The following is a 27568-nucleotide window of genomic DNA, read 5'->3' as shown; positions in this document are numbered from 1 at the left end:
AATGATTGTGAAATTCGTTAAATAGTATAGATGATGACTTTTGTAACAATCTGAAAAGATTTTTAAAGTTTTGCAGAAATGTAAACATGAGCAAAAATCCAAATGAATCTCTCAAGGTCCCAATTTCTAAAGACTCAAGCCCTAAGAGCAAAATTACAAGGGAAATAATTCAATGTCTTGTCTGTAAAGGCTTTGGACACAATATGCAAGATTGCCTAAATTTGAAGGAAAAGAATCAAAAGACTTATATTGCCTTGCATTCATCCTTGTTACCATCTAACTAATATTGTGAGATGTCTAAGTGTAGATGATGGACAAGATCTTGATTCAAATGATGAAAGCCTCATGGATATTCAAGCCGTCTATGATGCCTTGGTGATAGAATTTTGTAAATTGAAGATAGAAAATTTAAAGCTTGTAGGCAAACTAAAGAACTTGACAAATGGGAATGACAACGAGCCAAGTTGACCAATGAAGTGGAGCAACTTAAAAAAGAAAAAGAAAAGGTTCAAAAGGATTTGAATATTTCTTTATCTCTCTCTCATGATTTAACTTCTAAAAAAGTTTCTTTACTTGATATTATGTTTTAGAAGTTAATATACTTGAACATGTAGAATCTAGGAAAAACCTAGACGAGAGAGTAAAAGAAATACGGCTTGAATTATTAAAGGCTAACCAAGCTCTTGAAAAGGTATATACATGATTAAGGTAGCTTGAAGAGCAAGTTGAAGCTCATAAAAAGGAAAGAAAAAGTAAGGATTGGACTATCAATGTGACACATCTACTTTTTCGTTTTTTCAACAAGATTGCAATGTAATTGCAATGTAATGTATCTCCAACATCTTTATTTAAAAATGTGATATGTCATATTGATAATTCTTATTTGAAATATAATCTTACATTACCTAATCATGCTAGGGATATAAACTATTTGGAATATACTATTAAGCATATTTATGTAAAGAAGCATGATGTAAAACATAATATATCTAGGAATGAATCTAAAGCCAAATTTTATACTCCTACTTGTCACCATTGTGGTATTAAGGGTCATATCAAATCCAAGTGCTTCATTCCAAGTGACAAACTTTTAAACCACAACTTACAAAATACACCTAGGCAAAATTATTTTCGTACTCAAAATAGATGTGATGCTAGGGCTGGTGAGTTTAAATGTTATGATTTGATTGGTCCTCCATATTTATCTAAAAAAACAAGGAGAAAATAGAAAGAGAAAAAGAAAGAAAAATAATAAGACTATGAAGTTTTTTTTATAAGAGCATATTGACTAGTTATAGTTGTTGCACCTCCTTAAAATCCTGGATTAGTGATGTGAGATTGAAATGAGAGCAATTTGGGTGAGGAAAAGTGATCTTTGAACACCCCTTCATGGTGTTCTTAAGTGATCCACTCTTGGATTACTTTGACTAGAGGGCATTTCTTATTTGATTTATTTTATCATAGTCATGACTTGTAAATAATCTATCTTTACATTTTCTTTTTTTGTTTGTCTAATTGTAAGTCCCTGCAGTTATTGAAATTTGATTGTGATATTTGCTTTGATCAAATTTGTTGATTTTTATTGTTTGATATTTCAATTATGGTCTTTCTTATCTGTTGCACCATAAAAATAAAATTCAAAAAAATGAAAAAAAGTTCAAAAGAAAAAAAGCACTTTAAATGTGTTATGTGATATCTTGGATTGGTAAAGACTATAATTTGTATAATAGATTCACCTCTCATATTTTCACTCTTGATCTTAGTGAACTTTTCGATAATACTGCATATTAGTCTTAAGATGAGATAATTCAATCTTTGGCATTGCATGTTGATATGAGTGTACACTAGTTTGATTAATCATTTACTAGACTTTTTTCGTCTTTGATCATTTATGTCTAATAGGTTGCATTGGTTTCTTTTGATCATGCTAGTTTGACCAATAATCTAGTTACACTTTTTTAGTTTTTGCTTGAAAGGTTCGATGAAAAGAGCTACCTATGTGGTTAAGTGTGAAAGCCGCATTGACATGAGTTTATAAGAAAAATCTTGTCTCATTTGAATTATCACAAAAAGTGAAAAATATCATGTTATTAAAAAAATGACAAGTGAAAAAGATTCAAGGTTAGGGCTACCTTACCTTATGAGTGTGAAAGCCGTCATTGCATGAGCAATGCAATGTGTTATAGGTTGGTTTGACAAACTCTAGTAATCTTTAGATTTTCTTTGTGACCTTCATGTAGATTTTTGGAATTTACTTAAAATAAGCTCTAGTGAATACAACTTAGGCTGTGTATATGATTTTATTTTGCTAACTTGTCGATTGAGATCCCTTATTTTTGTCTAATATGTTGATCCTTGAGTAGTGATTCATCTTTGATGAAAATAATAACCAAGTGTTGAGAGTCTCATTATGCATCCTGTATATGCCTCTTGCCAATACAGAGTTCATTTTGACGTGTTTTTCTTATTTGACTTGGCCAATTAAAAAGTTACTTTTTATTTAAATATATCATGCTATCATTATCTTAGAACTTTTGTGTGTGAATTTGTTTAAGAGGAAGAATTAGTTTGAGAGGGGAGAAATGACTTTGATACATTGGGATTTCGATGTGAATCTTAGATTTATGATAGTTTGCAAATCATTTGTCTCGTGTCTACAATGACTTGGTTTGACAAATTTATTCCATTATTTGATATTATGAGTGTATTTTATATAACATCTTTGTAATAGTTTGTCAATTTGTGACAAAAAAGGGAGTGTTATTTAGTAATGCGCTTCATGCTATTCTCTATTTCTTCTTATGGTGTGATATCTATGCTTTACCTCCTTTGGATATGTCAGACGTATTTGTAGATCATTAATATATTTATCATACTATATGTTTGACTATATACATATGCATGTTTTGATATTACTATGTTTAACATCATTGTTTCTATTACCATTTTCCATACTTACATGTATGTGGTATAGAATGTTATGTTTCAGATCCTATAGATCTTTCTGAAGTATGTCATTATGCTCAGCTATATTAAGAGGTTGTATTTTTAGAACAACTTGTATCTAGGAAACTTTGTTTGCCAAGGGAGAGTTTGTTAGGTATTATAATTGGCAAATTAGTGACTAAACAAAGTTAGTCATAATGTACTTTTCTAATTTTTATTTTATGAGCTGTGGCATAATGTCCTTAGAGTTTGGAAGATAAATAGAGCTATGCAATAAGATTGAAGTTTGTTTAAAGCTTGTTTGAAGTTCGTTTGAAGCTTGTTCGAACAAATTCGGATAAAACTTTCTCGAGAGCTCAAAAAAATAATACTGAGTAGTTTGTTCGAAGTTGTTCGAATAAGACTTTTCCAAGGGTTCCAGAAAAATAATGTTGAGTAGTTTGTTCGAACAAGACTTTCCTGAGAGCTATAGGAAAATAATGCTGAGTAGTTTGTTCGAAGTTCTTTGAACAAACTTCGATTGTTTAAAGTTATTCGAACAAACTTCGGACGAGATTTGCCCGAGAGCTTTATAAGTCATTCAAAGTAGCTTTCAATGAGTTTGTTTGAACCTATTCAAACATGTCGAGAAATGTTCACCTTTTCAATGGGTTTGAGAAGCTTACCTTTTATGGGCTATAAAAAGGAAAGTCTTTAAGAAAAGGAGGCAACTTTGAGAGGCCGAATAATCTCCCTAGAGATTATATAAAGGGGGAGTTGGAGAGATCAATATTTCATCTTGTTAGAGTTCTACTATATTAAAGATTCAATTTGATATTATCTCAAGGTTTATAGAGGGAAGCTTACAACCTTAAAGGTGAGGTTGGGTACCAAGCATGGAAAGTGGTGCATTGAGGGGAAGTCTAGTTAAGCATCATCAAGAGAAATATGAAAAATAACAATCGAGTTGTAAGTGTTTTATAATCGATATTTTTATAGTATTTGATTTGATCTCATAGAAGAGATTCGTGGTTTTTTCCCCTTGGTTGATAAGAGATTTTTTCACGTTAAAATTATTGTGTTTGATTGTGCCTTGTGTTTCATATTTTGATTGCCTCTTTTCATTCTAAATTAATTAAATCTTTTAGAGATAATTAAATATTTTCATATAAATTTGAATAAGTGAATATATAACAATAAAATACTATTTGAGCTAAATTAATTTCACTATTAATCCATCATTAATCATGTGGACCCGACTTAAAATTCATGTCAAATACATGATATTTCCAATAATCCCCCACAAATGAATTGGCTGTAAATACATATGAAATGCAAATTTGATTGAGAGTACAATAAAAAGTTACTATATCAAGATAGGTAGCTTTTGGCTTTGAACCTTTCCTAGTGAAGTATTATCGGATTTATTCTCTAACTAGTGAACATAATATCTTGAATTATTTAGTTTTTATATAAACTAAGACAATAATATTCACACGGCTTCTTTTCAACACAGCCAATTTTATATGTTCTATCTATTTCAGCCCTAGATGTGCTTAGTAGTTCTTTGAGTGCTCTAGAGAATTAATCTAGCCATCTCAAAGAAGCAGCCCACTTCACACTCACATAGGTGACCTCTTATTAAGATTATCCTGCCATACTCTAGTTGGATTTCCAAGATATAAGGGTTATTAAAAGTATTATTTACCCTAACATTAGTATAGGTTTATCACTACATCATCATAGGAAAATGAATAGGAAATAACTTCTTAGGGATTTCAAAGAATGCCCCCACAACTCACTTGTCCCTTTGATCCTAGATCTTGGGATCTCCAATCAACTATGTCGGGTTGTCATTGTGTCATTACTCTATGTGGTAGGCTTTAAACTAATTCCCCCTCGATAAATAATACACTTGATCTCTTATTAAGCTTTTTTGTTAATGGATCTGTGATGTTCTCCTTTGATTTCACATAATCAATAGATATATACCATTTAACTTACCATTATATATTTGACTCTGTGCCTTTCCTATAACTAATTGACTATCGCATTGTATGTTAATTGCTAACACACGTTTCGAGTACATAGGAATGTCTTCTAAGAAATTTTGAAGCCACTCGATATCTTCTCCAGTCTTATCTAATGCTATGAATTCAGATTCCATAGTAGATCTGGCTATACATTTGTTTAGAAGATTTTCATGAAATAGATTTACCCCTAAATGTATTCACTCGTGGATTTAGTATCTTTTGTATTAGAAATCATATTTGCATCACTATACCCTTTAAGTATTGCTGGATATCTTACATAGTATATTCCATAGTTAGTGGTGTATCTCAAATATCTGAGTACCCTAACTATACCCTTCCAATGATCATTCTCTAAGTTACTTGTATAACATATCATTTAGTTATCTTAGTGATCTTTATACCAAGAATCACATTTACAACTTAGATTTTTTATGTTGAGCTTGCTAACCAATATGTTCTTGGTAGCTTTAATAACGTTAATATTGCTACCAGTTATTATCATGTCATCTACATAAAGACATATAATGACATAATTAATTGAAGTGTCTTTCATATAAATGCAATTATCACATTTATTAATAAGAAAACTATATGACACCATAACTCGGTCAAACTTTTGATGTCATTATTTAGGTGCTTATTTAAGCCCATAAAGAGACTTAACTAGTTTGCACACCTTGCTCTCCTCTCCTAGAGCCACAAATCCTTTGAGTTGTTTCATATAGATTTTTTCATTTAATTCACCATTTAACAATATAGTTTTCACATCCATCTGATATATTTCATGATTATATAATACCGTAGGAGCAATTATTAATCAAAAAGATATTATTCTTATTACTGATGATACGTATCAAAATAAACTATTCTCTTTGTTTGTCTGTATCCTTTGATGACAAGCCTCGTCTTGTATTTGTCAATTGAACCATTTGATTTAATCTTCTTTTTGAATATCCATTTGTAACCCAAAGGTTTACACCCTAGTGGAAGATTTTCTAATTCCCAGATATGATTTTGCAAAATGCATTCAACTTCACTATTAGTAGATTCTTTCTATAAAGGTGCTTCAAGAGTAGACATTATTTCCTTATAACTTTGAGGTTCTCTTTTAACAAATATGTTGAAAATTAGGACCAAAAGATATAGAAATCCTTGCCCTCATACTTCGTCTAGGTTTATTATCATTTTTTTCTTGCATGGACTCTTGGTCATGCTCATCTTTTGAGAAAACTTACTTCTAATGTAGATTTATATGGAAATACATTCTCAAAGAATGATGCTTTCTTAGACTCAAATAATTATATTCCACATATTGATTCTTTCCATAGTGGCTTAGGCTGTCCAAGATGCACTGGGCATTCTCAATTGAGGCCTCGGTCATCATGAGAAGGTCGTCTACGTATAGCAGGTGTGACAGCTAAACATCGTCCACCCTATATCCTCGTAGTAGCCCTCTGTCCACCTTCTCGTTAAGAATCCCCATTAGTATTTGAGTAACCAATATGAAGAGGTAGGGGGACAGCGAGTCCCTTTGCCGAAGTCCACTGTCTGGTACTATCTAGTTTGTTGGGCTCCCGTTAATGAGCAGGGCGAAGCGAGGGGAAGAGATGCACGCAAGCACCTAGTCACACCATTGCAGCGGAAAGCCCATCCGCTAGACTGAGCCTATTACCGCCGGCCAATTGACCCGATCATATGCCTTCTCTATATCCATCTTTTTCATCATGGTAGCTTGTCCACCTTTGTCGGTGATCATGGAATGAGCAACCTCTTGCACTGCTAAAGTGTTGTCAATGATGCTTCTTCTGGCCACGAAAGCCGCTTGTTTAGGTCCTATGAGTTTGGGTAGGACAGGCTTGAGTCGGTTGACCATGACCTTGGCAATGATCTTGTATACGACATTGCACAATAGGTCTATAGTCAGCCACCATGGTGGGGTGATCTTTATTTGGTATTAGTGTTATGAAGATTTCTCCCCATGATCGTGGCATAGTCGAGGAGGTGAAAAAGTGACCAATGGCATGACTTAGGCTATCCCCTATGGTGTCCCAATACTTGATGTAGACTTCTGCCTGCATCCCATTTGCCCAGTGCCTTGCCCCTTGGAAGTCTCTACAAAGCCTCCTTGATTTCCTCTGGCGTCACTGGCCTTACCAACTCTTTTGCTTCTTCTACCGAGATGCTCGAGAGTGTGGGTCACCCTTGTCTAATGTGGATGTGATCTTCCACAAGGCCCCATAGCCCTTGGTAAAAAGATGTGAAAGCATGATTGACTTCAACAGGGTCTTGAATCCATCTCTCGTCGCACCCATTATTCTGAGAATCCGGTTGTGTTGTCTACGAATAGTAGCGGAGATGTGGAAGAATTTTGAATTGCGATCTCCTTCGGTCGCCCACCTGAGGCGAGAGCGCTGCAACCACTTAATGTTAAGCTAATGGTTGAGTGCGGCTTGTCCGTTGTAGTAGCTTCTTAATTGCTAGAGTCCCTCCTCGGTTAGTTGCCCATTGGCGTCAACCTCTTCTAGGTCAGCAAGTTGCATGTTGGTGGCCTTCAGCCTTCTGTTAGGACTATTTTGTTCGCAATGTCGGTCCTATTGTATTTTTCGCTTCTTGAGTCTGTAAATGGGATACCAACCCCATATCTTTTGCATGTTTTTGAGTGTCTTTTGGTTTCCTTCAAGAGCTCCTTGCGAAGCAACCTTGGGATCGCAATATTAGTGTCGTCACAACACTAGTTTGAGTTTTTCCCCACACATGCCTATAAAACTCATGGGCCAAAACCTAAATGGAGCTTACTTTCAAAACGTAATGCCCCACAAGACTTTTGAACCCCTCGGGTTGCAGAATTGGGGATGCTCATACTTAGTAGTATAGGAGAACTATCGAGAAGCATTAAGTGAGCCAGCTTCGCAACCGAAGTTCTACTGGTTCAATGGTGTTCATTTTGCCCTTGATGGCTATCCTACCCTTTTAAATTTCTTGTTGTTGGCATGCCTTGTAACTTCTTTTTCCAATCAATAGAGAATCACAATCTTATTTGCCAAACATTGTATTTTTCTTGTCTTTGCTTTGTCGCAATCCAAAAAAGGGTGCATTAATTGTGAAGCGAACGGCTGGCTTAACTTTGCTACTTGGAAGTTGAGCACCGCACGGTCTTTGTCTATCTCAAAGACTATCCGTGACAAGTGGTATCAGAGCGGGTCGATAAGAGCAACATCCTTGCAAAATGGGGCGCCATAAGCAAGGCGGAGAGACATGTCAAGCGGCAAATACAGCAGATTTGGGCAAAGGACCAGTAGTGCTAGTGCTGATTACGGAGACCCATCTGAGCGATTCTGAAAGGCATCGAAGTAACAGGGAGCGGCTTGACGACATGGAGGCACACATCTCGCAATTGAGTGCCAATGTTGCTCAAATATACACTCTCGGCGATATGGTGGATCGCTTGGAGGCGTATCAGCAACACATCGACGACGAGGTCGAGACATTGCGAGATAACACCAAGGAAGTTGTCCAACATCTCAAATAGCAACTAGCGGACCTCTTCGCAAGGGTGACGGTACTCACGCGAGCCATGAGCACCGTGCAACCCGCCGCACAAGTAGAGGGGCATTCTGGAAGGGTCAGAGTGCCGGAACCGCGTTGCTACAAGGGCGCAAGGGATGCCAAAGAGTTGGAGAACTTTCTTTTCGATGTTGAGCAATACTTTCGGGTGGTGTGACCGGACTCGAAAGAAACAAAAGTCACCTTCACAACGATGTACCTCGATGGAGATGCCAAGCTATGGTGGCGGACTCGTTATGAGGACATCCAAGGTGGCTGCTGGAACATCAATACTTGGGAGGATTTGAAACGGGAGCTGAAGGTGCAGTTCCTTCCTAAAAATGTGGAGTTCATCGCAAGACAGAGTTTGCGACATCTCACAGAAACAGGGTCGATTCGAGAATATGTCAAACAATTCTCGACGCACATGTTGGACATTCGGGACATGTCGGAGAAGGACAAGCTTTTTCACTTCTTGGAAGGCTTGAAGCCTTAGGCACAAACAGAGTTGCGATGTCGGGACATTCCTGACTTAGCAGCGGCCCAAGCTGCGGCGGAGCACTTGCCGGATTATTCAACCCCTGAAAATCCAAAGAAGAAACCTTCAATGAGCAATGCAAAGCCCCAAAGGCCAAAAGGCAAAGGGGTGATGCAAAGCGAAAAGAAGGGATCATGGCAAAAGGGTGTGAAGCCAAACAAAAGTCCCTGAGGAGGGTGCTTCCTATGCGGAGGGCCACATTTTGTGAAGAATTGCCCGCAACGGAAGTCGCTCATGCAGTGCAAGACCAAGAGCAAAGTTCGGAGAGCGACGATGAGAAGTCGACGAAGGGCCCTCGCATGGGGGCATTGCGGCTTCTAAACACACTCAAGGCTCAAGTGGGGGAGAAGCGGAAGTCTTTGCCTTCAAAGAACTGATAGCCAAATGAGCTAATGTTTGTCGACATTGAGCTCAATGGAAAGTCGACGAAGGCATTGGTTGACATTGAACTCACAACTTCATAGCAGACCATGAAGCACAACGACTTGGGTTGCTCCTTTTGAAGGACTCAAGTCGAATGAAGACGGTGAATTCGAAGTCTCAACCGATCATCGGGTAAGCGAAGGATGTGCATGTTGCGGTTGGGTCTTGGAGAGGCAAGGCCAACTTCATGGCGGTTCCTTTGGATGACTTCCAAGTCATTCTTGGGATGGAATTTCTGCAAATGGCGAGAGGAGTGCCAATGCCGTTTCATAATGCTCTTTGCATGGGGGATGAGTCCCCTTGTGTCGTCCCGGTGGCGAAGACGACGACAAAGGAGACAAAGCAACTTTCAGCTCTTTAGCTGAAGAAGGGTGTCAAGAAGGGTAAGCAAACATTCTTGGTGGCCTTGAAGCTTGAGACAGATCCTTTGGAGAATGGCCCAATTCCTCTTGGGGTCGCAAGGGTTTTGAAGGAGTTTAGGGATGTGATGCCGCCCGAATTGCCAAAGACCTTGCCTCCTCGGCGAGCTGTGGATTACAAGATCGAATTGGAGCCAGGGGCAAAGCCTCCAGCCCGTGCACCATATCGCATGTCTCCTCCGGAGTTGGTGGAACTTCGAAAGCAACTTGACGAGTTGCTTAAAGGCGGGTTGATCCGCAGCTCAAAGGCACCGTTTGGGGCGCCAGTGCTATTCCAAAAGAAGCATGATGGAAGTCTACAACTATGTGTAGACTATCACGCCTTGGATAAAGCGACGATCAAGAACAAGTACCCAATCCCTCTCATTGCGGACTTGTTTGATCAACTTGGAGGAGTGTGGTACTTCTCCAAATTGGACTTGTGGTCGGGGTATTGGCAAGTCAGAGTTGCGGAAGGTGATGAGGCAAAAACAACGTGTGTGACACGTTATGGCGCATTCGAATTCTTGGTGATGCCATTCGGCTTGACGAATGCCCCTGCAACCTTTTGTACACTCATGAACCAGCTGTTCCATGAGTATCTTGACAAGTTTGTGGTGGTCTACCTCGACGACATCGTGGTGTACAGCAAGACGTTGGAAAAGCACATCCAACATCTCAAAGCCATATTCAAGTGCTAAGGGACAACTCCCTCTATGTGAAGAAGGAGAAGTGTTATTTTGCACAAGAGGAAATCATGTTCCTTGGACACAAAGTTGGCGGAGGAAGCATTCGCATGGACGAGGAGAAAGTCCATGCCATTCATGATTGGCAAGTCCCTTCGAAGGTGACAGAACTTCGTTCATTTTTGGGACTTGTCAACTATTATCGGCAGTTCATTGCAAGCTACTCGCGGAGGGCACCGCTGACTGATTTGCTGAAGAAGGACTGCTCATGGGAGTGGTCAAGCAAATGTCAAGAAGCCTTTGCAGATTTGAAGAGAGCGGTGATGGAGGAACCTGTATTACAGTTGCCAAACTACTCCCTTCCGTTTGAAGTTCACACGGATGCCTCAGATTATGCCATCGGAGGAGTTCTTGTGCAAGAAGGACATTTGGTTGCTTATGAAAGTCACAAACTGAACGATACGGAGCGGAGGTATACGGTGCATGAAAAGGAGATGACGACGGTCGTGCATTGCCTTCGTATTTGGAGGCATTATCTCCTTGGGGCTCACTTTGTGGTGAAGACCGACAATGTTGCCTTGAGTTATTTCCAAACTCAAAAGAAGCTCTCTCCAAAGCAAGCAAGATGGCAAGAATTCTTGGCTGAATTTGACACGGTTTTGGAATACAAACCAGGTTGAACCAATCAGGTTGCGAATGCCTTAAGCCGCAAGGCTGAACTTGCTACTCTTAAAGCGGTGGCGAATGAGAGTATAAGCCAAGTGCAAGCGTCGCTTATGAAGAAGATTCGCGAGGGGATGCAAAGTGATCCGATGGCGGAGACCCTCAAGAAGCTTGTAGACGAAGGCAAGACGCGACGGTTTTGGGTCCATGAGGGACTCATCATGACAAGACGGGACATTGGCTCAGTGTTGGTTGTGGTGGATCGGTTCTCAAAGTATGCGACTTTCATACTAGCTCCGCTGCATTGCACCGCTGATGAAGCAGCTCGGTTGTTCCTAAGGCATGTGGCCAAGTATTGGGGAGTTCCATAAAACATCGTGAGCGATAGGGATCCTCGGTTCTTGGGTCGGTTTTGGACAGAGTTGTTCAAACTCTTGGGGTCAAAACTCTTCTTCTCCACAAGCCTTCATCCCCAAACTGATGGCCAAACCGAAAGAATAAATGCTCTTCTTGAGCAATACTTGCGGCACTTTGTTAGTGCCAATCAGCGAGATTGGGTCAAGCTACTTGACGTTGCCCAATTCTCGTACAACTTGCAGCGGAGCTCTGCATCCACCAAAAGCCCCTTCGAAGTTAACATGGGACAACAACCTTCCACACCGCATACTCTGGTGGTGGGTTACACAGGCAGCAGCCCTTCGGCATATCACCTTGCCAAAGAGTGGCATCGGAATGCAGAGATTGCCAAAGACTATCTTGAGAAGGCAACACAAAAGATGAAGAAGTGGGCGGACAAGAATAGAAGACCGCGGGACTTTAAGAAAGACGATTTGGTGCTGGTCAAGCTTCAACCGGCATCGCTCAAGTTCTTTCGCAAGGTGCATTAAGGACTTGCTCGCAAATATGAAGGCCCCTTTCCTGTCGTCAACAAAGTAGGCAATGTGTCCTACCAAGTGCAACTCCCGGCTTGGCTTAAAATCCATCCGATTTTCCATCTGAGTTTCCTTAAACCGTATCATGCTGATCGTGAAGACCCTTCTCGCAATGTGTCAAGCCGGTCAAACCCCACAACGGCGTCGCTTGGAAGGCAGGTTGACACCATCTTAGCGGACAGAGTGTGGGCTCTACCCAATGGAGCTACGGAGACCGAATACTTGGTCAAATGGAAGAATCTTCCAATGTCAGAAGCTAGTTGAGAACTTGAAGGAACTCTGCGGCATGAAGAAGACAAAGTTCAAGCCTACCGAAAGAAGAACTTGGTGAGCACGTCAAGATGAAGTCAAGCATCATGGTAGCAGCCGAAGATCACCTCGACGAGGACGCCGAGTCTAAGTGGGGGAGTCTGTTAGGACCGTTTTGTTCACAATGTTGGTCCTATTGTATTTTTCGCTTCTTGAGTCTGTAAATGGCATGCCAACCCCATGTCTTTTGCATGTTTTTGAGTGTCTTTTGGTTTCCTTCAAGAGCTCCTAGCGAAGCAACCTTAGCGAAGCAACCGCAGTCGTTGTCTATCTCAAAGACTTAGTCCGTGACACTTCGCTCTACTTTTGTAGGTTTCGACAAAGGTCGCTGATGTGGTGCATGAAAGCATGCATTGGGTTGCCCTAGCCTGACGCGTCCAAGTGTCCTCGACGATTTTTTGGTACTCCTCATACTCCATCTAGTAAAGTTCGAATCTGGACGACATTCTCACCTTAGCATCGGATAGCAGAACGTTGAGGAGGAGCGACGCGTGAACCGAGGCAGCTCGGTCTAGGCGCTCAGCCACTCGATGTTCCCAAGTGCTCGATCAAGGTGAATCTGGATGCGGCAATCTCCCGCTTGGTTGTTGCACCAAGTGTAAGGAATCCCTTCATACCCCAAGTCACACAGTCATGAGTCATCCACGAACTTCGCGAAGGCCTTACACTTTGGCCCGAGTTCCACCCCTCCACTACATCTCTTCTCTTATGGAGACATAAAGGCATTGAAATCTCCAATCACGGGCTGTTGATCATAGCCATAGATGTCAGCTCCTCCCGTAGCTCTTTCTAAGCTTCAAGGTGGTTGCTAGCGTAAACCATCGACTAGATCCAAGTTGGCCTTGACTGTAAGGTGATGGTGTGGTGAGCAGCATATCTAGACGTTGCTGCCACTTCCACCCATTCGAGCTCCTTCCAGAGAACAAGGATCCCTCCTGACCTGCCCTGAGCCGGGAGCGTCCGAGAGTCTTTGTCACTTGCTTCGCTTCATCCTAGCTTGCATGTGTCTCAAGCAGGTCTAGCATATCCAACTTGAATTCTTTTATCATAACTCTACATCGATCCATTGCCTCTTTCTTGCGGGCACCCCTATAGTTTCACACTATGGCTTTAAACATTAAAAACCAGTAGGGTGGGGGTAAAACGCCATTCAATGGGTCCGTCCTCTTTTGGAGGTAGGCATTTCCTTGCTTCCTCCAGTGGGTTCTTTGCTTGGACATTCTAGATCCATGGGTTCAAATTCTAGCACAGCAGTTTCATTGTACTCCATGAGAGCCAACTGCATTTGTTCCTTTTCCACTTCCATAGTCTCCTTCATCACATCCTGCTCCTCCAGGAGTAGTCTTCGTTTGACCTTCTCTGCCTTTTCCTTGTGTTTGTCCGATAGGCTCTTCTCCTTAGCTGTAGTAGGTGCATAGCAAGCAGTGGCTATCCCATCTTGCATAACATGCATAGGATAGGCTCTAGTGGTCCCTCATAGGGCTTCCTAACTTCTTGCTATTTTCACATAAGCAGACTGGTTGGCCTAGTGGTTACCTGTATCCAGTAGCACAGTTATCCATTATATCAGAGCATGTCGCTTGTGCTCGTGGCGCCCTTTTGATCGATTTTTGTTGGTGTCCTCCTGTTGCCATTCCTCTTGGTGCATTAATTGTTCCTACGGTGTGTTGCCCACATATTCCTCCATCAAATCATCATATTCGGCGTCCCACCGTTGGATTGTCCATGTGCGTGGGCCCCTGTCCAGCAATCTTAGAACCTTACCCCAAGGACTGATTGGTGGTTGTATTGATGTAGCCTATGTATTCACCCCCTTTCCAGAATTCTTCTCTGCAACCTTTTTGTGGTTCTCCCCATGCTCTCTTTTTGCATGGGGAGAATGCGCCCAACGTAGGTTGGCTTGCTTCGTGAAGCTTCTTCCCTCTGGCCACCTGTTTGATGTGTCCTGGTGGTGATCTTTCTCGTTTTGGTCAGAGATCTTCTTTTTGTCCTTTGCTTTTTGACCCCTCTACTATAGGTTTTGGTTTAGCTTGTTGGTGGCCCCCGCCTTCTCAGCTATGGTTGGTCCCTGGCCTCTTCTAGTATCTGTGTTAGTTCGATTGAGCCAGCTAGCTCCTTGGGCTCTCAGGGTTGCTTGCCCCCTTGGCTTTCTTTGAACTATGCACCATGGTCCATAGTACGAGGCTTGGCCCTTTGGAAGCTCCCACTCCTCCTTCCATGGCTCCAAGCTCCTCTTCCTCGCTAGCTTGAGGAGTAAGCTCACATTCTTACACTTTGTGCCCTTTCCTGCCGCACGTGAAATAGAATTTTGGGATATTTTCATACATAACTCTTTGGTCCACTTGCTCTTCCTTTGGCCCAAGCCAAACTGTCATTTTCAACGACTTACTGAGGTCCACCTCTATGCACACCCGAGCAAATCTGCTTTTGATGTGATCTAAGGTGGTCTCATCCACTCTCAACGATCTGCCATTGAACGCTGCAACAGGGATTAGGGCTTCGAGATCCTAATATTCTTGTGGTAGGTTATGGAGCTGGATCCATACAAGCATTGTAGTGATGGCTTCTAGAGATGGCCAAAAATTTTTGCGCCAGGGTATCAAGTTGAGAACTTGTCCTTGGATCGATCATACACGGCCCATTGGTCAGGACATGGCTTAGGTCTTCTTCCTCCTCAAACCTGAATACATAATATCCCTCGGCCATGTCCGAGACTGAAAACCCATCTATTCCAACCCAGAGCCTGGCTAGCAAAGCTTTCAGTCGGAAGAGCAGTATGCCTTTCCCTAGGAATCTTCCAAACAGTGAGAGTTTCCATCGTGTGTGATATGTCTCAAGGATTTTTGGTTCGATCACAACATTGTACACCAATTGGCTTCTCAGCTTTGCCAGAATCTCTACCAGGATGCTTCCTGGGTGGGTTGTTGCTCTCTTGCTGCCAGCCGCTATAGAGGCCCAAATCCTAGCAGGACCCTTTTGTTCTTCCTTGCCTGTGTCCGGCTGCTCCAGCTCCGACACCTTCAAGGACGACGCCCTTCTTTGGTGTACGTCCTCCCCTCCCATTGAGCTGAGGGAGCCTCCATCCTTCGTCTTTGAGCTCACAAACTTGACGTCCCGTCGCCACGTTTGATGGTCGCGTTGGAGGAGATGAGATGCCTATTGTACCGAACTCGGGGATGCGCTGCTCCGTCGGTTGTAACTTATGAAAGGATCTACAAACAATCTAATCGATGGATTCTCCTAAATTCTGAATATATTGATACTCTTGAAGAGAGGTTTCCAACGAATCCAAGATCACAAGATTTGGACAATTAGATCTCAAAATATTGATCAAATAGTGGCTGAATGTCAATTAGATCCTAGCTTGATAACCTTTTAATGGCTAAATAGATGCTAGGTTTACTTCTTAGTTTCTCGTCATACTAATAGGTCTTTTAGCCCGTATAACATGGCAGTGCAAATTATGCCTACATAAGATGTAAACATAGTTCCTGTAACAAAAGAATGATAAGCTACAGCTCCCTCCACTTCCCACCTCCGGGCTTGGGATCGGCATCGGCAGTGTTAAACTGCAACAAAAACAAACCACCAAAAATCTGAAAACTGACACACAACGCAACGTTGAAGACAAAGCAAAATAGGCTAACAACTGAAGATGAAGATAAATAGGCTAACAACTAAAGATGAAGATAAATAAGCCAACGATAATTGTTGACAAAGCAAAATAGCCCAATAACCAAGTCATATGGCAAACTAGAGATCTCACAAAAAAAGTAGTTTTAAATATTCCGTGATACATTTCTGGCCAGTTTTCCCACCAAAATTTCAAATAGCCATATCTGGGCGACCATAGAATAATTTTTACATAACTTCATAGTTGATCAGGCAAACCAAAAATTAGAAACAAATGTCAAGAAGAAACAAGATGGTAAGTAGGTAAAATCTTCAAGAAAGAAAAAATTTCGTGAAAACATGAAAGGATAAAATAATAGGATGTTCAGAAGAATCTAGATTAGCAACTCAAAATCTAGTTTCATTCTTTTCGAACCATCCAAACAGTGGAAGAAAAGTTTCTTTTCTGTGAGAAATAAATGGTGCAAGAAAAGTTTCACCATCAAGATAAAGGTCTTTAGAGAATTAATGCTAGCTTGTAACATCTAACAGAAGTACCACTTACGACACTTCGCACATTCATCTGAAAATATAATATGAGATAAAAGTAACTTTCACCGGAAGAAAAAAAGAATACAAAGACAAGATACAGTCCATACGTCTACTAAATGACAAATCGTTTTCCCATCATGAACAAGCAAAATAATAATTTATCGATCCTACTGATAAACTTCACTGAAAAAAATTTATGACAGAATAGAAAGCAGCGGAAAGAAAAACATAGAAAAGCTAAACTCTCACAGTAATCAACATGTATTTGGATATTCCATCTGAAATAATATATCACTGCACAATGGTACTATCTAATCCTTCATAGAAGAAAATTTCAATTAAATAATGATTTGAGTGAACAACAAAAATAAAACTAGGTCGTTTGAACTTCCATTTTTCAAATTGCACTCCAAGACCACTTGGTCATTAAAAGAGGCCAACAAGAGTGTAAAAGTGGGGAAAAAAGGATCGGTATTATTAAACAAATATCAACTTTGGAACCAAAATATCCACATGATTTCAACTAGCTAATAGTCTAGTAAACCTCAAGAGTAAAACTTTGGAAAGAAAAAGTTACTTTCAGCGAGAAAATATGAAGAAATCACAAATAAAAAATCATAATAGATAATCATCTCAAATTAATTCTAAACTGTTGAGAAGAATATATAAGCGCCCTCGCTATACATTAAAAGTCAGTGTATATAAATATAATGAATATATTTTATTTGGGTAAACTAAGAACTAGACTCCTAGCAGTAACCTCATATGACAACTCTCTTGAGACTGAAGCTAAAAAAACAATTCAATGCAAACGAGTTCAGAACACAGATATTACCTACTAGTATTATATACACAAAAATAGAAACACATACTGTCATGCAGATTACCTAGAATACCAATACGCTATTGGTAGAGAATAGAGATAAGCTTGTTAAGCATGAAATTTATTAAATTCTTAAATAAAAGAAAATAACCTATCAATTTTGATATTTGTAGATCGACTTCGCAAGTATTCAGTATTTCAAATTATAGAAGTTGTTTGCTTGAAACTTCACCCTGATCTTTAATATTTAATAATGCTCTTATAATTAATTTATGCAAGTATAAGTACTTTTCAGCCTAGTCATAAACCTATCAAAGAAGAGTTCTTTCCATCTGTTAAACAACGACTGACAACTTTTAACTATAGAATCTGCTATAAAGAAGTTTGCCACGTTGGCAACCAAATATAACAAAGACAATAGACTGCATGTCAATCAACTAAGTCTGTCTCTAGAACAATGGACCCCATTAAAATACCAAATAAAGGAATTTTAAAAATGAAAACTAAGCTATGTCAATCAACACATAGCCCTTTACAATTTGCTACATCAGGAGTAACAAAGACAATAGACTGCATGTCAAACGGGAAATAGATAAGCCAGCAAATTAGAATCAGCTTTAAAAGTGAACTCACCCCACCTCCACCGAACAAATTATGTCAATCCCGACAATTCAACATCTTATCCAGTAGAAAAAAAAATCTGGTAGAATATGAGTTTTCAATAGATTCGCCTTAAGTAAAAACAAGATAAAATTAAACCAAACTGCAATGACTAAAATTAGAAACCTAAAGTACACAACTTCACAAGACTAATTATCCCTCAAATACTGAGGAGACAAAAGCACTAAACATACCCTGGAGTGTTAACATAAATTTTGGAATAGATTAAAATCAAGTAGATAATAAGATAACATTCAGCCAAATTGCAATGAGCAATTAAACTAGAACCATCAAGTACTCAATTTAACAGGACTAGTCCTCCCTCGGATACTGCAAAGACCAGCAATAAGGGTAACCAGCAAATAGATAAACCCCACCAAAACTAATCACAGGTAAATAATAGAAAAATACAACAAATAAGAGCAAATAAAAAAAGTGACCATATAACCACAAGTGAGTTGGAAACAATAAAATAACGTTTCAAAAATGGTGTGCAACATATAACTCGAAGATATGCACGAAATAAATTTTAAATAACGAACAAAGGGCATGTTACAATTCGTAAATTGACTCAAAAATAATTACTAGATACAAATCAATAACAAACATGAACTACCAAGATTATATGCCAAATTCCAGCAAACCTATGCCTCCATATATGAGAACCAACAATTCATATGCGTAACTATGGGGACAAAATAAAAATAATAAGTTGAACAACTCTTCGCTCTGTATACATAAAACATAATTACATAAATACAAAATATGAGAACAAATATCACACTAAATTGGAGGCACGAATTATTTAGACAATCCCTTATCCAATAAATAAAAAAACTGATTATTAAGAGCTTATTGCAAATGTTAGGAAACAAAGGAAGACGTACAAAGAGTTTCTTGGTTAGCCATCTCCTAGTTTTTAGACCAGTCCTCAATCCTCAATTGTCAGCAAGATAACTTAATCCTTGAACATCCCTTTGTAACCATAAATATAAATTAATTCTAGCAAAAAATAATAATCTTATTTGGGCTAGCACAAGTGTGTAACTATAAAACACTGAACAAGCTTGAGTTCGCATGCAGAAAACAAATAAAGGAAAATATCTTCATCTTATATCAAGCACCCTCATCAAAATTTACAGCCCTATTGTACAAAAGAGAAAAGAAAAACATCATGTAAAACAAGTAACTCTAGCAAAACAAATCATTATGTTGCCTTAAAATCAATTTAGCATTCCCCCACAGCAAGAGTATCAACCTCATGTGCAAGAAAAATAAAACACGCTTGAGAGATAATATCACACTTGTAAGTACAGAAGGAAGTGCAATGGTCAAACAGAACTGGTAGAAGAAACAAATCAAATACCTGCTACAAACCCTCAGTTTGCAACGTTAGATCAGTTCCACAACTAATGATAAGGCAAGTAATAGAGACAAAAAATAATACTCAAGAAGAAGACTCCAAGTCAAGTTATTCATGAGTTCTTCGAGGTAACTCATACCCTCCAAAGTCTACCCCCTACAACTCCCCCAAGATAAGAATGAATAGACTCCTTAATCCTAGAGAGAATCTCTGCGATAACATTGGGGTTGCTAACTCTCCGTTATTCAAATAAGGAAAACAAAGCAAATAAGAAAAGCAAAGCTGGCCTCTACCCTCTGCTAACATCGTGATCGTCCTCGTCGCGAAAAGTTGGGAACTTCTCAAACAGATTGTGATAGATTTCCCTGGTAGCATCTTCTTTCTCTGCACCCTTCCATTGAACCAAGACCTTTGTGATAGCACGATTGCCTTGCTTCACCATGCGACGATCTAAGATTTTGAGTGGCTCCACCACAAATAACCCTTCAGCATCCGTCTCAGGTAATTGGGTCTGTAGATTATTCCTAGATCCAATCTTCTTTTTTGGGCAAGAGATATGAAACACCAGATGCACCTTGGACATCGAAGGTAGCTCGAGCTTATAGGAAACAGGTCCAATCCGTTCTAAAATTTTGTACAGCCCGTAATAAATATGAGAGAGCTTAAGGTTGGACCTCAAGTTGATTGATTGCTGACGACAAGGTTGAAGGCGTAAAAAACCCATGTCGCCCAGCTCATAACGTCTATCTGTACGATACTTGTTCTCTAAGTTCTTCATTCGATTCTTGGGCCTTTCGCAAATTATCTCGCAAAAGCTGGGCAAAGCTTCCCCTAGTGTTGCTACCTTGGTCTCTCCCTAAACATAGGAGATAAGTCGACGAGGAGCTACTCCATATACTGCTTCATAGGGAGTGATTCCTGTAGATGAGTGCTGGTTAGTATTATACTAAAATTCTGCTGAGAGCCGGTAACTCCACTCTCTAGGCTTTAATCCACAAAAAGCACGTAAATAGTGCTCTACACATTTATTTACGACCTCAGTTTGGCCGTCGGACTGAGGAGAGTATGCCGAACTCATATTAAGTGAGATACCTTGCAAAGTGAAAAATTCTTTCAAGAACTTGCTAATGAAAATTTTTATCTCGATCGCTTACTATAGATTTGGGCATCCCGTGGAATTTGAAACACATTACAAAGAAACACCTGTGCTAAGGAAGAAGTTGTAAATGGATGAGAGAGAGATATAAAAATGAGCATACTTCGAGAGGCGATCAACTACCACGAATATGACAAATTTGCCTTATGATTTGAGCTTCTTTGATTTGGTACGTTGATAAATATCGCATCCTTTTATCAACTCACGAACTTCTTTCTTTAAGTGGGGCCAATAAAAATCACTCTTGACTCGATGATAAGTCTTGTGAAACCCGGAATGCCCACCAATAGGACTGTTGTGGAGATATTCTAAGATCTGTCTTCGAAAAGCAGAATTATGCCCTCGTGCTCGTCAAATTTGGTGGTGTCGACGTGGCTGCTTCTTAACTTCATAAGAAGATATTGGATGTGCTGATTTTTTTTTTTTTTTGAGTGCAAAGAGCTGAGGTCAGCTATTTATTGAATTTTGCCGCCACGTGTCAGTGTCGGCAGTTAAAAGCTTACATAGTTCCGGTGGAGCGTTGCTTAGACGCTCCACCTGGCAGTAACCCGATGCCACACTAGCCCTCGCTGCTGCCCAGTCAGCGACCGAGTTGGCTTCTCTCCCCACGTGGGATAACCGGACCTCACCAATGCCATTGGCGAGCTCCGCACATTCGCGCGCCAGGTTACGGACGCGCCATGGCCCGAGCTCCGGCTGCTGCAAGCATCTGATGGCCTCGGTGCAGTCCGACTCTATCTCGAGTCGAGAGCCTCTTCTCGCCATCTTCAACGCCAGTCTAATGGCCCAGAGTTCCGTTTGGAGCGCCGAGGTGCCCGGGCACGGCTCCCATCTCGCTTGAAGAAACTCACCGTCGGCATTTCGAAATATGGCCGCTTGCTCCGCCTTGGGACGCACCTACTTTCACCGCTCCGTCGGTGTTGGCTTTGCTCCAGCCCGTCTCCGGCGGTTCCCAGGGCTTCCTTATCTTTCTTGGCTTCGAGTTCTTCTTTTTGTTTACGCACCGGTACTCCTCCGCCATTTCGACCGCGGCCTGGACCACGGCTAGCTCCGGCGTCCGCTTTCCTCTAAACACAACTCCGTTTCTGCTCTTCCACAGTGACCACAGCGTGCATGCTATCAACCCTTTGGCCCGTCCATCCTCCTCCGCGCTTACGTTCCACGCTTTCGTGATCCATTCTTGATCGATCTCCGCAGTCTCCAGCCTCTCTCTAGTGCCCAGGGTTTTCCAAACCTCCCTGCTGTATCTACACGAGAACAGGAGGTGCTCGCTCGTCTCACTGAACAGACCGCACATGGCACAAGGATCCTCGGGGCCAACGTGAAGGTAGTGGAGGTACGCTCGCGTTGGGAGCCTACCCCACAGGAGCTTCCAGCAGAATACTCTAATCCTCGGAGCCACCTGCAGGCGCCAGAGGTTACTCCACCCTGCCCAGAGTTGGTCGCTCTGAGGAAGCAGGGACTGGTATATCGCCTTAACCGAAGGCGTCCCCCTTGGGTGCGGCCACCAGATCCATCTGTCCTCACTGGTGGCGGCACCCATAGGGAAGGTTGCGATCTCGAAGGCCAGCTCTGTTCCTGCCTCTCTGACCAAACTCCCCGGATTCCTTTGGTGTTCACAGGTGAGGTCTGCCACACTCAGGTTTTCTTCCATTAGCCTAGGTGCCAGGACCCTTGGCAGTCTGGACCACGGGACCTCATGCAGCCATGGATCGAAAGCGGCGCGAGTGCCTTTGTCGTTCCCTATCATCACTCGGCATCCCATTCTTAACTGAGAAGCTGTTTTGGTGAGAGCTCGCCACATCCAGGATGGTTGGTGGGTCTTCGTCATCTCCCACGGGTGCAGTCTCCCGTATTTGGCCTGCATTATATTAATCCATGGCGCCTGCTCCCTGTTTAGCATTTTGAACACCAGCTTACCCAGGTGGGCAGTTCTGGCTTCTCTAAGTCGCCGGACTCCGAGACCACCCTGGCGCTTGGCCTGCGTCACCTGCGCCTAGTTCATCAGGTGGAGGCCGTGGCCATCCTGCTTTTTCCACAGGAAGTGACGGGCTTTTTTTTCTATCTCCTCTAGTACCCCATCCGGCACCCACGTGCTGCCTAGCCAGTAAGACGGGATCGCTAGCAGTGCCGCCTTGATCAGGGTAAGCTTGCCAGCCTGGGAGAGGAGTGTCCCTTTCCAGCCCGCTAGCCTCTTACCAATCCTCTCCACCAGCTCCAGATGCTCTTTCACCTTCACACGCCTCCCCGAGATGAGCACCCCGAGGTATTTGAACGGCATGCCAGCCACCTTCAGCCCTAGCTGAACACTGAGCTGGCTGCCTTCTTCAACTCCGATCCTATTGGACAGATACAGCTCCGACTTGTTGTAGTTCACCCTCTGGTTTGTGATGATCTCATATTGGCTCAGGCTCTCGAGGATGCAGTTGGCGTTCTCCGGCGAGGCTTCCAACATGAGCAGCAGATCATCTGCATAGAGCAGGTGAGACAGCTGCACATCTCTGACCCGAAAACCTCGCAGAAGGCCTCGCGCCGCCTGCTCGTTGATGAGACCCGATAGCACTTGCGTGACGATGATGAAGAGGTAGGGGGATATCGGATCGCCTTGTCGCAGCCACACTCCCGGGGGTGATCCGGTGGTCGGGCACCCGTTTATCAGCAAGGCGAACCTGGGGGACGCTATGCACGCCTGCACCCAGTTGCACCACCGAGTTGGGAAACCCATCCGCCGGAGCACGCCCACCACAGCCGGCCAACTGACCCTATCATAAGCCTTCTCCATGTCCATTTTGATCATCATAATGGGTTGTCCGCTCTTGTCCGTGGCCATGGAGTGTGCCACCTCCTAGGCAGCCAACGTATTGTCTTCTAGGCTTCGGCTGGCCACAAACGCCGCCTGCTCCGGGCCGATAATTTTGGCTAGCACCACCTTAAGTCTATTTACCATGACCTTCGCGATAACCTTGTAAATGACATTACAGAGTGCGATCGGTCGATAGTCCGCCACCTTGAGGGGGTGCTCCTTCTTCGGGATCAATGTTATGAAGGTATCACCCCATGCTTTTGGCATGGCCTCGCTGATGAAGAAGTGGCCGACGGCTCGGCAGAGGTCTTCACCCATGGTGTTCCAGTACTTGATGTATACTTCGGCTTGCATTCCGTCCGTGCCGGGGGCCTTCCCTCTCGGCAGGCTCCACGCCGCTTCCTTAATTTCCTCAGCCGTCACCGGCCTCTCTAGGTCTGACGCTTCCTCTGTCGAAATGGTAGGGAGTGCTGGCCATTCCATCCTTCGGGGGTCTGCCTCTTCCGCTTCTCCCCAGAGCCGTTGGTAGAAGGATTTGAAACAGTGGATCACTTTGGCCTGCTCCTGAACCCAGCACCCATCGTCACTCTAGATGCCTGCAATCATGTTGCGACGGCGTCGCAAGGTAGCCGAGATATGGAAGAATTTCGTGTTTCTGTCACCTTCCTCCGTCCACCTTAATCGGGATCTTTGCAGCCATTTGATGTTGAGTTGCCTGTTTAGGGCTATCTTGCAGTTGTAGAAGCTCTTTAGGCTCTGCTGGCCGGCCTCTGGCAGCATGCCGTTGGCATCTAGCTCCTCGAGGTCAGCCAGCTTCTGGTTTGTGGCCTTTAGCCGTCTCTCCACGCTCCCCACTGCCGCGCGATTCCAGTTGCTCAGGCTTCTCCTCAACTCACTCAGTCTGTGAGAGAAAGCTTGCATTGGGTTGCCGCCGGCTCGCCGCTTCCAGGAGTCTTGGATGATGTGTTGGCACTCCTCATACTCCATCCAGAGGAGCTCGAACCGGAATGGTCGCTTGCTCCTCGTCGTTCCTGCCGGCACCGTGAGGAGCAGCGGCGCATGATCCGAAGCACCTCGGTCTAGATGCTGGACTTTGCACTCCGGATGATCACTGACCCATTCAGTGTTGGCCAGGGCTCTGTCGAGCCGGATCCAGATGCGTCGCGAGCTTTGTTGGTTGTTACACCAGGTGAATGGAATACCCTCGTAGCCAAGGTCGCACAGCCCCGTCTCGTCCACGAACCGCGCAAAGGCCTTCCCTTTAGGCCCGAGGGCGACCACCCTGCTGCTTCTCTTCTCCTGTACAGACAGGAACGCATTGAAGTCTCCCATGATCGCCCACGGCATGTTGATGGACGCTATGTTCTTCAGCTCCTCCCAGAGTTCCTGCTGCTCTTCCAGAGCGGTGCTGGCATACACGGTGGTCCAGATCCAGGTTTGTCCGGTCGTAAGGGTGATCGTAACGTGGGCAGCATACCTTGATACCGCTGCCACATCAACCCACCCTAGATCCTTGTTCCATATGACCAGGATGCCTCCTGCTCGGCCTTGCGCCGGAATGGCAAACCACGCCCGGCCTCTGCCAATCTTTTTAGCCACCTGCTCAGCTTCGATCCAGCTTGTGTGTGTTTCGAGCAACACCAGCATATCCAGATTATGATCACGAATCATAACTCTGCATCGGTCGAGTGCCTCTTTCTTGCGGGCACCTCTGCAATTCCACACTAAGGCTTTTAACATTGGTAAACCTTGAAGTATGGTTTGCCGGCCGACAGTCAATGAGTCCGGCCCCTCTTGGAGGTGGTCCTGACCGCTCCACCACCGTCTGTGTTCTCGTTTGCCAGCATCAGCTCTATCTCCATCTCTCCTTGGGCTTCATTTCCTTGGTTTGCCACCAGCGCCACCTGTAAGTGCCGTTCCTCTATTTCCATGTCCTTCTCCTCTCGGTCCGCTAGCAGCAGGCATCGCTTGACTCTGGCCACTATTTCCTCGTGTTTTCCCGGCGGGCTTGTTTGTTGCACGGAGGGAGGGGCGAAGCCGGCAGAGGCAAGTCCATCTTGGACGAGCTGAGGTGGGTAGTCGCTGGAGTTCCATCTTGGTCCTCCAGGCCGTTTGGAGGTTTTGACGTAGGCCGACCGTTGCGTCCGTCGGTCTCCCGAGCCGAGCCGTACCGTAATCCCTTGGACAACAACCGTTCTTCCAATCTCTTCTCCTGCACGTGTCTGGGTTCCCTCTCTACCGTCCAGTTCCATCCCTTCTGGCATTGATTGTTCCTCCACGGTGTCGACTGCGGGTTCATCCTCCCGTACTGAGTTCAGATTCGCTCCAATAGGGTGCTTCCTTCGGCCGGGCCCCACATCTCGCTCTTTAAATGCATCTCCTTCGGACGTGATTGGCCTAGCGTACGGCGGGTTCTAATTCGCTCTTTCCCTTTCTTGCTTGGGCTTCATCGTCTTCTTCTTCTTCTCTACGTACTCTGCATTTGCATGCAGCTCCTGGGATCGACATTTCCATCGCTCGGGTCCTGCACCATCCTCCGCCTTCCGATTGGTACTGGCCTATTGATGGTCTACACCATACTTGCCTGCACTTCTTCCCTTTTCGTGGCTCATGTAGCTCTGAGCGGACAGGTTCTTTCCTCCAGGCTTGCTCTCCTCGTCCTTTTTCCCCATGAAAGCCTGCTCTCTCCCATCCTTCTCCGGTGTACCGTTTGCGTATCTAGGTCTCCTTCCTTTCTGATTAGCCTGCCATCTTGGCTTCCTGTGCACGGTGCACCATGGCCCATAATAAATGCTGTCTTCTTCCTTTGCGTCCTTTCCCTTGTTAGGGTTTGTGCCTTGCTGTTCACCGCCTCCCTCTCCGGCATTCATCGCCGGCGCCTGCACACCTTGATCTTTGTCTGTGTAACCACAGTCTTCCTTTTTGTGCCCTATCCTCCCACATTTAAAGCATATTTTTGGAATGCTTTCGTACTGCACACTTTGGTCCACTCTTTCTTCCTTTTGCCCGAGCCAGACCGCTGTTTTCAGCGGTTTGCTGAGGTCTACCTCAATGCACACCCGGGCAAATCTGCTTCTAGAGTGATCTAGGGTGGTTTCGTCAACCCGTAGAGGACGGCCGAAGAAGGCAGCCACCGGGATGAGTTCCTCTAGCTCCCAGTATTCTGCGGCGCAGTTGTGGAGCTGGATCCAAACTGGCGCCGTAGTGAAAGCCTCCGGGGATGGCCGAAAGTTATTGCGCCATGGAATCAGGTTGAGGACTTGGCCTTGGACTGTCCATGGACCGTTGATCAGGACGTGGTCGAGATCCACCTCCTTTTCGAATCTGAATACGTAGTAATCCTCCGCCATATCTGAGACTGAGAATCCTTCTATCCCCTCCCATAGCTTGGCTAACCTGGATTTCAGCCAAGCCATCTGTATCCCCTTGCCCAGGAATCTGCCAAATAGGGTTAGCTTCCACCTATTCCGGCATTGCTCCAGCACCTCTGGGTCGATCACCACGCTGTCTTCCAGCTGGTTGCGTATTTTAGCCAATATCTCCGCCGGAATAGTGCCCGGTTTCATGGTTGTCTTCCTGCTTCCCGCCGCTACGGAGGCCCAGGATGGCTTGCCCTCCCTAGGGGTTCTTTTGCCAGCAGCTGGCTGAGTTGTTTCCTCCGGCTCCGACACCTTTGACGATGTTGCTCTTCTTTGGTGCACATCTTCTCCTCCCGTAGTCGCCATAGGAGGAGGAGAAGAAGAAGTGAGTCAGGTTTCACAAGTTATTGGATGTGCTGATGTAAACTCTTTGAGTAATTCCTCCAACCAGTTTGTCAAAGATGGGATACCAAGTATACAACATATATCTCCAACATACACATGAAAGAAATATTAAATAAAGAACAAAAAGCATCTTGGCATCTTGCCACTCTAATGACCTCATGAATCAACTGAAAAATAATCATTGGGTAATATAAAAGACTAGCACAAAGTACAAAAGTTATATTCCAAATTCCAGAGACCAGCCTCCATTATTAAATACACAAAAAAAAGAAATTAAAAAAAGAGTTATATTTCATATTCTAAATTAGAGAAGAAAGTTACTTGAATATCTTTTTCCCCATGTATGTGAGGCATAAACAGAAAAAGATACGACAACCAATATCAC

At 43.2% G+C, this 27568-nt stretch overlaps 3 protein-coding genes across 4 annotated transcripts; all 3 read right to left on the bottom strand.

Annotated features, from left to right (window-relative positions):
• Window positions 1-19541: 19541 nt before the first annotated feature.
• LOC140801577 (uncharacterized) lies at window positions 19542-27144 on the bottom strand. 2 transcript variants are annotated; one of them, XM_073156745.1, is made up of 2 exons: window positions 20497-27144; window positions 19542-20378 (listed from the first exon to the last, which is right to left on the bottom strand). In XM_073156745.1, the coding sequence occupies exon 1, from the start codon at window positions 27142-27144 to the stop codon at window positions 25978-25980; it is 1167 nt and encodes a 388-aa protein (XP_073012846.1). In that variant the 3' UTR covers window positions 19542-20378; window positions 20497-25977. The 2 variants fall into 2 exon arrangements, with proteins under 2 accessions (XP_073012846.1, XP_073012847.1); XM_073156746.1 differs by having other exon boundaries at window positions 20720-27144.
• On the bottom strand, window positions 19750-20238 carry LOC140802171 (uncharacterized). Its single transcript, XM_073157613.1, has one exon. It carries the CDS (start codon window positions 20236-20238, stop codon window positions 19750-19752), a length of 489 nt encoding a protein of 162 aa, XP_073013714.1.
• On the bottom strand, window positions 24008-25159 carry LOC140802170 (uncharacterized). The gene has a single exon (XM_073157612.1). The coding sequence runs from the start codon at window positions 25157-25159 to the stop codon at window positions 24008-24010; it is 1152 nt and encodes a 383-aa protein (XP_073013713.1).
• Window positions 27145-27568: the final 424 nt, after the last annotated feature.

The sequence above is a fragment of the Typha latifolia genome, chromosome 15, assembly GCF_019914945.1.
Source record: "Typha latifolia isolate L0001 chromosome 15, TyphaL0001v2, whole genome shotgun sequence".
NCBI classification, from domain to species: Eukaryota; Viridiplantae; Streptophyta; class Magnoliopsida; order Poales; family Typhaceae; genus Typha; species Typha latifolia.
This window is presented reverse-complemented; position numbering and strand designations above follow the sequence as displayed.